Below are 11,473 nucleotides of genomic sequence, written 5' to 3'. Positions count from 1 at the left end.
TGTGTGTGTGTGTGTGTGTGTGTGTGTGTGTGTGTGTGTGTGTGTGTTTGGACACAGGGAAAATACATTTTATATGCTCTCTAGGCCCACAGAAAAAGTGGTGTGTGTGTGTGTGTGTGTGTGTGTGTTTAATGTTTTCACAGAGTTTTTTTTGTTGTTGTTGTTGGTTGTGGGGCTTGAACTCAGGGCCTAGATGCTGTCCCTTAGCTTTTTCAGCCAAGGCTGGCACTCTCCCGCTTAAGCCACACCTCTACTCTTATGAACCTCACAGGGAATGTTCTGCCCAGATTGACTTTGAACCATTTACTGCATACTGTGCATGCCATAAAGCAGTGCTGTGTGCTTGACATAGAGGATTGTATTTGCACTGTTGTAAATGCCTCACTGGATAAAAGGCTGTGGCTAAAACACACTCACCTTGGCTAGAGTTACATAGCTAACCAATCTGGGACCTGGACTTCAATCCAGGCTGTTAGAATTACAGTCTTGTGTACATCACTATTTTACAGACTTTTACTATAGGCCGATTTATAATAGGTTTAACAAGCTGTAGTATGATCTTTTTCTTTTTGTTAGAGAGAATCATACTGTTGCATTTACTGTTCTCACAGATAGTGTTTACCTTGTGGTAGTGAAATAGCCTCTCCATTTTTCTTGAGAACTACATTCCTAATGAAACATTTTGGTTGCTTATGATCTCATGTTATTGGAGTAATTTACACTTTGAAATATTAATGGAGCCACATTTGCTGTAATTTAAAAAGGCCTCTGGCGTGGAGCTGGTCTTCAGTGGGAGCCGGTAAATGTTGGCTAGTTTACATGTGGGGAGGCAGGAAGGTGTGGCTGAAAGTCTCCTGGGCCAGGTTCTTGACTGCAGGTTATTTATATGGGCTGTTCTTCCTCCTCTTCTTCAGGCAGAAGGTTATGTAATTGGAAGCTGCATCAAACACATCCCGATTGCAGGTAGAGATATTACGTATTTCATTCAACAGCTGCTAAGGGAGAGGGAGGTGGGAATCCCTCCTGAGCAGTCACTGGAGACCGCAAAAGCCATTAAGGTAAAAAACAGATGGAAACCTGAGTGGTTTGGGGGTGAGAGAGAAATGGTGCTTGAATACTTCCCCAGATGCTATCCTCCCTGCTCCTACCTTCCCTCCTCTCCCCCTTGTGAGTGTGGGCCTTGGTTTGTTTGCCAGTGAATGAAGTAGGCTGGAACTTAAGGCTCAGCTGCCTCTTCTCCACAGCTTGAGATTGAACCAGTAGCATGCGTATTCCAGCATCGTTTCACTGGTGCCTAATTAGACAGATTAGCTGTGCGTGGCTTCCAGCCTTCCTGTGCCTCCGTCTAGAATAGGGACAAGTCACAGCAGCAGCACTGACTGTCAGGAGCCCTGGGGAGTCTGCCCTTGTCAGCGTACCAAGAGTATACTTCTGAACCACACCATTGCAGGAGCGGAATCAGCAGACAGGACTCGCCGTATTTCTAGATTTTAGTTACTGGACCAGAAAAAGAATGGATGTTTGGAATTTATAAGATTAGAAGGCAAGAGGCTTGTTGGACTTTTTATTTAATAGTGTCTATGTGACCCAATCTAGTAGTCTTTATATTACTTTGTACAGGACACTCACAGACCTAGACTCTTTTAAAGGAATTCTGCTTAGGTTGCAAAATCAAGATAGGTTTAAAAATCAAAATGAAAGAGGTCTCTAATAATTCCAAGTTAATTTTTCCTAGATGAAGAAGGAAACATTTTGGAGAAGAGTTTGAGAGTGGAGGTGTGATAGATGCCTTTCTCCTACACTTGAGAGATTTGGAAGACAGGCACTTGAAGGAAAGGAAGCACCAGAGTATTTCCCAAGTTTCACTTGACACTCTTGTAGACCGGTATTTTGAGGACAGGGCCAAGTGTTAGGCAGACTCCTGCAAGTGTGCTTCTACTTGTCCTAGGCCTGGAGTTTCTAGGGATCCAGCTCCTACTGCTCAATGGTGACGTCCCTTCCCTGGGGGAGAGGTTTTTAGAGATGTGGTCAGAGTAAAATATTTCCAGTGTTTGCCCCATTTTCTTTTCCTTGTTTTTTTTTGTCAGTGGGAGAAAACTGGATATTTGATGCAAGCTTCCTTGCTCTCTCAAAATCAAGTCACAGCAGCAGCAAATCAAAATTGTACTCTTGCTGCTGATACGCAGGGTCACTCCAGGAGTCTTGAGTATCCCTTTCTGTGTCAGGCTCCCTGAGTGGACTGCTGATGAAATGTCTTTCCTGAGCCTCATTCCACACACTTAGTTTGCTCATTGGCTAGCCATTCTCCAATTCTGTGCAATCTGAGAAGCACAGTTTTTTTTTTTTATTTTTTATTTTGGTGTGTATATATGTGTGTGTTGAAGTTTGGCACTAGCAACTCAGCTACAGTGCCACTTCTGGCCTTTTGATGTTAATTGGTGATGAGAATCTTACAGGATTTTCTCCCTTGGCTGGCTGATTTTGAACCTTGATCCTCTGATCTCAGTCTCCTGAGTAGCTAGGATTATAGGTGTCCTGCCATGCTTGGGTTTTGACCTTAATGCACACCTGTGAAGGTTGGGAATGAAGACTCAAAACTCTGTGTGTGGTCAGTCCTGACGTGCTCATCGTACTTGTGCTTCCCGTCCCTGCCGAGACCTCCTGTAGTCAGGACAGGCCTGAGGGTGTGGGTGCACCTGGAATCCAGAGCCTCGAGATGAACACTTTTATGGGCGCACCTCATGTCACCAGTTAAATAACTAACATGCTGGAGGACATTGACCTGACATTTTGGGCACAACTGAGTGATTTTGCCTTCAAACATGCTGATTCCCCAGGGGCCCGAGGACTCCACTCAGGTGAAGAACCAGCAGGTGAACAGAGCTGACTCCCTTCGGTGCCAGTCTGAATATAGACAGTATGCTTAGTAGATTTAGGTGGAGAGCAGTGAGGTGCAGGCCCCCGCTAGGAAGCCTGAGAGGACATGCAAAGGTGAGGTGGGCAAGGGGCTGACACTTAGTTTGAGAGACTTAAGGCTGAGATTGGAAGCTAAATTGCAGGGGGACCAGACAGCCCCAAGACTAAGTGCAGCCATGGCTAAGGTGAAAGCTGATGGAGTACCAGTTGATGGCTTGGTAGCACACGCACACTGGAATGAGTGTGGGCAGACCCAGTTCACAGGTGTTTAATGCAGGGGGTCCTGTGTGTTTGTCAGAGGGCAGAGACATCAGAGATTAGTTGTTCATGCCTGGTGTTGTCTCTCTGTGTACATGCAGGAGAAGTACTGTTACATTTGCCCTGACATAGTCAAGGAGTTTGCTAAGTATGATGTGGACCCCCGGAAGTGGATCAAGCAGTACACAGGCATCAATGCAATCAACCAGAAGAAGTTTATTATTGATGTTGGCTATGAAAGGTTCCTGGGACCCGAAATATTCTTTCACCCGGAGGTAAGGTACTGCCCCCAGTGTGCATTAGCTGCAGTTCTCAGTGATGACCAGTGAGCAGGGGTGGAGGTCTCCTAGGTATATTCTAGATCTGCTCAGTTGTTTGTTTGCCTCACCAGGGACTTACTTTAATAATTAAATTAAGGAAGGATAGTCCTGGAGAGGTTTGGAGTTTTATGTTTTAAGAGCAACAGATGACAATGGAATGAAATTGATCTTCAGGGGTGGCATGTATTAATATAACAACTAGGGATTGTATACAGGTTGCCTCTAAGTAACAATGTGATGAAATACAACATTTTTCTCATAGTTTTGTGATTCTGAGGATTGAACTCATAGTAGGCAAGAACCCTTTTGTTTTTGCTGATTCTTTGTTTGGACTGGTTTTGAAGTCATGATCCTCTTATTTCCATCTCTTAAGCCTTTTTTTTTTCTTTCTTTTTGCCAGTCCTGGTGCTTGAACTCAGGGCCTGGGCACTGTCCCTGAGCTTCTTTTGCTCAAAGCTAGCACTCTGCCACTTGTGACACAGCACTACTTCTGGCTTTTTCTGCTTATGTGGTACTGAGGACTTGAACCCAGGGATTCATGAATGCTAGACAAGCACTCTACCACTAAGCCACATTCCCAGCCTTGAGCCTTTTGTTTTTACTGACTTTGCCTGGGCTGGTTTTGAACTTCATATGTTCATCTCTGGTGTGCATTACCATGTTTTGTTCTAATCTTAGATGTATTGTCCTTTTTTGGGGGGGGGTGCTAGTACCAGGCCTTGAACTCAGGGCCTCTTGTTCTTGCTTAGCCTTTTCACTCATGGCTAATGCTCTACCACTTGAGCCAGCTTGCTTGCTCCCTCCCCTCCCCTCCCCTCCCTTCTCCTCTCTTTCTTTTAACTGGAGATAGAATCTCTTGGAATTTTCTACCCAGGCTGGCTTTTGAATAGCTAATTTTACATGCATGAACCACTAGTGATTGTCCATCCTAATCCCAATTTTAACGCAGGGCCCTCGATCCTACTGTGCTCCGTGCTGCAAGTTAGGTAGCACTGCTCAGTGGAGGCCACCAGTTTTGTTATGTGAACAGTATGTAAATTATATATATTGCCACAGGGATTGTTAGCACATTTGCAGAAAGCAGTCATTAAGATGCATTGCTTCAGGTTTATATATAATGCATTTTATTTGTATTTTGGTATAATTGCCTTCCTAACTCAGCTTATATTTAGTAGATAGGTAAAAAACTGCTGTCTGGTCTTATACACATATGACCATTTGGCATAAGAAGTAATCTTACCAGAAATCTAATGAATAATTTTGATCATCTGATGAATAATAATTAACTAGTGAACACACTGGCTTTTCCCAAGAGCCTTGATGTGAAATAAACACAAAACTATTCAATATCTAGCATGTGGTACATGGATGCTTCCTTCCTCTGAAACTACAGCACATTCAAACTTTCCTTGTCTTTTAAAATCTATTTCAAATGTAGTAGAGTTGTTTGTACTTTGTGTATTTAAGTTATGGAATTGAATCTAAGGTAAGGATGTTTACCCAACATGGTTGTAACATGGATTATTTTATCATCAATTAAAGCATGTCTAATTAATTTCTCATTGAACATTTTTTTTCTGGGCTAGTATTTTTTATTTTTCTCTGTGTGTGTGGTTTTAGTATTCTCAATTGTAGGTTTGTCACTGCATGTTTTAAAGTTTATACATATAGCCGGGCACTGGTGGCTCACGCCTGTAATCCTAGCTACTCAGGAAGCTGAGATCTGAGGATCGCGGTTCAAAGCCAGCCCGGGCAGGAGAGACTGTGAGACTCCTGTCTTCAATAAACCACCAGAAAACCGGAAGTGGCGCTGTAACTCAAGTGGTAGAGCTCTCGCTTTGAGCTGAAGAGCTGAGGGACAGCGCCCAGGCCCAGAGTTCAAGCCCCACGACCGACAAAAAAAAAAAAAAAGTTTATACATATATGCTTTTTCATTTCTCTGATTGTCATGAATTGCTGGGCATTCATGATATAGGGCTGACCTGTTCCTGTCCTTTTAGATATCTTTCCTCACAAACCTACATATTGAACCTCTTAAGAGACACATGGTCAGTCACATTGACATACCCTCACTCCAGTGTACTGTGCTTTCAGTTAGGGTGAATTGTGCATTTGCTAAAATTACTTTAAAAATTAAATAGTTGTTTAAAGAGGTTTCAATTCCATAAGTCAGGTTATGAGTATAGTATATCTTGTTTAATGTCATTCCTTCCATCATTTTTCTTTTCTCCTATCCCTATCTTCAAGTTATGTTGTTCAGTATTTACATAATGTACATTGAATATAATGACTGCATTTTCTCACCCTTCCTCCACTCTAAAGTTACTTTTATTTATTCTCTTAAAAAATTTATTGTTATTATACAAGTATTGTTCAGAGAGGTTACAATTACATCAGTCAGATCAAGATTACATTCCTTTTTGGACAGTATCACTCCTTCCCTCAATAAAGTTACTTTTAAAAGATTAGTTTATAATATTTGAGAGAAATGTATGATTTCTAATATTTTTATGTGGTTTAGTTTGCCAACCCAGACTTTATGGAATCTATCTCCGATGTTGTTGATGAAGTAATACAGAACTGTCCCATAGATGTACGCCGTCCGCTGTATAAGGTAAAAACTGCTTGGGGAAAGTACTTGGATTTTATCTCCAAGTTATTTTTGTCAGTGGGTGGAGTTTGACCTGGGCTCTGAGACTTGTTACAGGCACTGTAATGATAATAATAACAATAATAATCATTGGTTGTTTTTTTTTTTTTTTTTTTTGTCGGTTGTTGGGCTTAGGTGCTGTCCCTGTGCTCTAAAGCTCAAGGCAAACACTCTACCATTGAGCCACAGCACCACTTCCAGTTTTCTGGTAGTTAATTGGAGATAAGAGTCTCAGGCAGGGCTGGGAAGGTGGCTCAGTGGTAGAGCTCTTGCCTTGCATGCCTGAGGCCCTGGGTTCGATTCCTCAGCACCACATAAGCAAAAAGAAAAAAGCCGGAAGTGGCACTGTGGCTCAAGTGGTAGAGTGCTAGCCTTGAGCTAGGGAAGAGCTGAGGGACAGTGCCCAGGCCCAGAGTTCAGGCCCCATAACTGACCCCCCCCAAAAAAAAGTCTCGGGAATTTTTCTGCCTAGACTGGCTTTGAACTGCAATCCTCTGATTTGGCCTTCTGAGTAACTAGAATTACAGGTGTGAGCCACTGTAATTGTTTTCTTTTTTGGGGGGGGGGTCCGGTCGTGGGGCCTGAACTCTGGGCTGGGCACTGTCCCTCAGCTCTTTAGCTCAAGGCTAGCGCTCTACCACTTGAGTCACAGCGCCACTTCCAGGTTTTTTCTTTTTTGCTTATGTGGTGCTGAGGAATTGAACCCAGGGCCTCAGGCATGCAAGGCAAGCGCTCTACCACTGGGCCAACTTCCCAGCCTGAGCCACGGTAATTGTAAGAGGAGATGATTTAAAGGTTTGGACATATGATATAGCTAATTGGAGGGATTTAGTTTAAATATTGTGCTGTCTTATAACTGGGAAAGCTATATTTGAAGTGGGACAGTTTTAGCCATAGATTGAGTAAAAGATGAAAACGGGTCAGGATCAGTGCAGTGTAGAGTAGGGAGGGAGACATGAGAGCCTGGAGGGGAACAGTCAGAGAAGAATGTGTTCATGTGATGATTCTCAGATTGTTTGGAATTCTGGAACTTGGAATGAAAACAATCTAGTTCTTATAATTATTTCATAATGTGTCCCAAGGTGGCAAGACTTATCTTTATCTCACTTGGAAGAGAATCCTGATAGTTTCTGGTCTCTAAAGCTGATCACAACACAGGAAATACTGAAATAACGTGGAACCCCTACAAGCTTCTGTCATTTAAGTGAATCAAGCAAATCGAGAGAAGGGCAGATTGCACTTATTAGGAGAGGGGATCAAGGCCAGTTTGAAAAAATGCCACCTGAGCCCAGAGTTGGCCTTTGGTGTTGGGGAGACCAGCCTGGTACAGGGCAGGTTGTGAGCACTGCTAGAGTGAGGGGCTGGGATGTGCAAGGAATTTGTTTCCCCACAGCTGTGGGTGGTGTAGAAGGAGTAGGAGGTAGTGGGAAATGAATTTCAGAGGGAAGTGGACCAGCAAGAGAATGTCTTTAAATCTGCTTTAGCAGTGGGCTGGAAGTTGTTAAAAATCCCTGTTCATTATTTTTGTCAGGAAGATATGAGTATATCTCAGTATAGTTCACAGTTGATTTTTCTGTAATAAATTGCTTGACTTGGGACTGTGTGTGTATATACACATACATACGCATATACACCATATGTGTGTTTTATATATATACGTATATATATATAATTTTTCATTGCCTTTTAAATCAGAAAATACATATTGCAAAACAACTGAATGTGTATATATAATTTCTTATTAATATTTAATTAGTTCAGATGTCTTTAATATTTGAAACAAAATTAGAAAAGCATAAAGCATATATCATTGATTTTTATCATCCTTTCCTTTTCCTTTCCTTTTTTTTTTGTTGGTCTTAGGGCTTGAACTCTGGGTCTGGGTGCTGTCCCTCAGCTCTTCAGCTCACGGCAAGCGTTCTATCTCTTGAGCCACAGCACCACTTCCTGTTTTCTAGTAGTTTATTAGAGATCAGAGTTTCACGGACTTTTCTGCCTGAGTTGGCTTTGAACTGTGACCCTCAGATCTCAGCCTCCTGAGTAGCTAGGATTACAGGCATGAGCCACCGGTGCCCAGCTTTTTTATGACTTTGAATGGATATTTCTTGCTAACATATAAGTGGAAGATTTATTTTTGTCTTACTGAGAAGAGAAGCCTTGTGATATCTATGTGTTTGCCTAGTGGAAAACTTTTTTTTGTGTGTGTGCTGGTCCTAGGGTTCGAGAGCTGGGCTCTGCCCCTGCGCTTTTTTGCTCAAAGATAGCATTCTACCACTTGAGCCACAGCTCCACTTCCAGCTTTTGGGTAGTTAATTGAAGGTAAGAGTCTCACAGACTTTCTTGCCTGGGCTGCTAGTCTCAGATCTTGGCCTTCTGCGTGGCTAGGGTTACAGGTGTGAGCCACCAGTGTCTGGCCAGTGGGTAACTTTTAAGGAGCTGCAACAGCCTGACTGTGGTTCACGCATATGATCTTAACTGCTCAGCAGGTTGAGGGACAGACTGTGGTTTGAAACCTTCATGAGCAGAAGAGTCAGAGCCCATCTCTAGTTAATCAGCAAAACACTGGGACGGAGGCCTGAGCAGCTAGGGTTGAATACCAGCAGGCCCGACAGGCTTGGAGCCCGGGTACTGATAAAAACAACCAGATTGCAGCGATTGAGCGATAAAGGTATAGAGGGTGCTGTGCCAGAGAATGGCAGCATTGTGTCTGGAATACCTGCAGGATACCAGATAGGTGCCTGCATGCGGTGGGCCGAGGATAAGTGTGAGCCAGGGTGGATGTGGCATTTTAGGAGGCTTCTTAGGGTCAGTGTTCTACATGTGCTCCACCATGATGGAAGGGCTCTGCCTCTGTGGTGTTCCGTATGCTGCTCTTGTGCTGAGCAACAGTGTTTTAATTTATACCAATTTACATGGCATGTGTGGCAGGTGACTACTCTGTGCACAGCTCCATCCCAGTACTGGAGGTTGGTGTGGTCTGCTCAGAGGGAAGACAGGTATTGCAGACAGTGATGATAATCTGTGGAGCCAAGGGAGTAGAGTGTGTTTGGAAAGAAATTCAGCATCACTGGACCTAATATTTGAACATGGAATAAATGCTTGGGACCAGATGTTCAGGGACAGGCAGGAAGGGGTGTGCAAGTCACTGTGTGCTGTCTGGGATTCCTAGACCCACCTAGAGCAGCCTCACACAGGAGGACCTTGAGGGCCTCAGGCAAGGATGTCAGCAACCTGATGAGGTTAGAAGAGTGTTTGGGGGTATCAGGGACATGGGCTGAAAATGCAGTGTTTGGGGTCTGGAAGACCACTGGGAGGACCTTGGTGTGGCCCAGTGCTGGGGACAGAGCCCAGGAAGCACTGTAGCACTGAGCTAGCTACTCTGTAACCTCAGTCCCGGTGAGCATTCCCATCACTGCTGCAATTACACATGGTGGCTGATAGGTGGCGTTGTGTGTCTGTCGAACGGAGTCGGAAATGGAAAGACTTGGAAAAAAATTATATTAAGTGAAGTAAACCAGGCCCAAAGAAACATAGGTCCCATGGTTTCCCTTGTTTGCAATATCTAGTACATGTCTAGGACAAGCAGAGAAGGTCAAAGGCTATGTACATATGACCACATGAGATAATGTTAAGCAAAATATACCCCAAGATGGGGACACGAGTGGTTTTTTCTTCATTGCTATTTTTTTTAATGTACTTACAGTGCACTATGTGATTCTTTTGTTTGTTCTTCCCCCATAGTATAACCCCTGTTTTCACTGGATTTGATGCCGGTGTCCTGCATCTTGTATATACATTTTTGTAATTTGGGGAGGGGAAGGGATATTGGGGAACGCTTAAATGGGGATGCAGTCTGACCCACTGTGATGACGATGAGATGTACAGGACACTATGTTGAAAACGAACTTTACAATGTCAGGGTTGGGGTGCGGGAGGAGTTGGGGAGGTGAGGGAAGTGATGGTAGGGCGAAAACAAAGGAGGAGGTAACAATGCTCTCTACGAAATGTGCTCATTACCCTACTCATGTAACTGTAACCCCTCTGTACAACATTTTTAATATATATGTATATATATAAAAGAAGCACACCATGGGGCTGGGAAGGTGGCTCAGTGGTAGAGCGCTTGCCTTGCATGCATGAGGTCCTGGGTTCGATTCCCCAGCACCACATAAGCAAAAAGAAAAAAAGCCGGAAGTGGCACTGTGGCTCAAGTAGTAGAGCACTAGCCTTGAACTGAAGAGCTGAGGGACAGCGCCCAGGCCCAGAGTTCAGGCCCCACGACCGACAAAAAAAAAAAAAAAGAAGCACACCTGTAACACAAAGTGCTCTTAACATCACAGGATTGGGAAGCTTTGTTATATTTAGCACCACACTAGATAGATATTAATGAATGAACTTGCTGTTGATATGGATTTCATAATCCTTCTGGATTAAATTTTAGTAGAGCTACCTAGTTGTGTGTGGTATTTATGATTCTATGTGCCGTGGTATTCTTTATCTGTATAGATTTGTAGAGGTGACTTCAAACAAAGAATCTTATTTAGTGTCATAAAGTACACATGAACAGGGCATGGTAGGTCTTGTTGTAATTATTGAGGATTCTTGAAAAATGTACTCAGCAGCTGGGTGCTGGTGGCTCACACCAGTAATCCTAGCTACTCAAGTGGCTGAGATCTGAGGATCGTGGTTTGAAGCCAGCCTGGGCAAGAAGCTCCCTAAGACTCTTATCTCCAATGAACTACAAAAAAATAAGTCAGAAGTGGTGCTGTGGCTCAAGTGATAGAGTGTTTCACCTTGAGCAAAAGAACTCAGGGTCTGGGCACTGTCCCTGAGCTCAAGCCCCTGGACTGACAAAAAAGAAAAAAATTACTCAGCACAATGAACTTAATAAATCCACAAAACCTTTCAGCAAGCTACAGGATACTGCATTGTAAAAACCCAGTCTCTGTGTGGGAAAGTTACACTCATTATTTCTGATTTAAAATACATATTCAGTTTAGAAAACTTGAGATAAACCAAAAGCCTTAATAAAGAAAGCAGAAGTCTTTCTGTTATTGACTGTCAGTTAATTTCTTTTATTGTCCAGAAATGCAAACTAGTAGATGGATATATTTTATATTCTTTGTGTTCACTTAAAATTACTTTGTGAGCACTTGGTTAAGAAATTAAGACTCCAGCTGGGCGCTGGTGGCTCACGCCTGTAATCCTAGCTACTCAGGAGGCTGAGATCTGAGGATCGCGGTTCAAAGCCAGCCCAGGCAGGAGAGACCATGAGACTCCTATCTCCAATAAACCACCAGAAAACCGGAAGTGGCGCTGTAGCTCAAAT

At 43.3% G+C, this 11,473-nt stretch overlaps 1 protein-coding gene across 1 annotated transcript in view; it reads left to right on the top strand.

Annotated features, from left to right (window-relative positions):
- Window positions 1–11,473, top strand: part of Actr3b (ARP3 actin-related protein 3 homolog B (yeast)) — a 35,182-nt gene that overhangs the window by 9,055 nt on the left and 14,654 nt on the right. Inside the window, exons 5-6 of the mRNA XM_013027258.1 lie at window positions 915–1,058; window positions 3,276–3,449. Coding sequence (XP_012882712.1) covers window positions 915–1,058; window positions 3,276–3,449 — 318 coding nt within the window. The remainder of the gene's footprint in view (window positions 1–914; window positions 1,059–3,275; window positions 3,450–11,473) is intronic.

The sequence above is a fragment of the Dipodomys ordii genome, unplaced genomic scaffold, assembly GCF_000151885.1.
Source record: "Dipodomys ordii isolate 6190 unplaced genomic scaffold, Dord_2.0 Scaffold101, whole genome shotgun sequence".
NCBI classification, from domain to species: domain Eukaryota; kingdom Metazoa; phylum Chordata; class Mammalia; order Rodentia; family Heteromyidae; genus Dipodomys; species Dipodomys ordii.
Note: the sequence above shows the minus strand (reverse complement) of the source record. Positions and strands in the feature narration are given on the sequence as shown.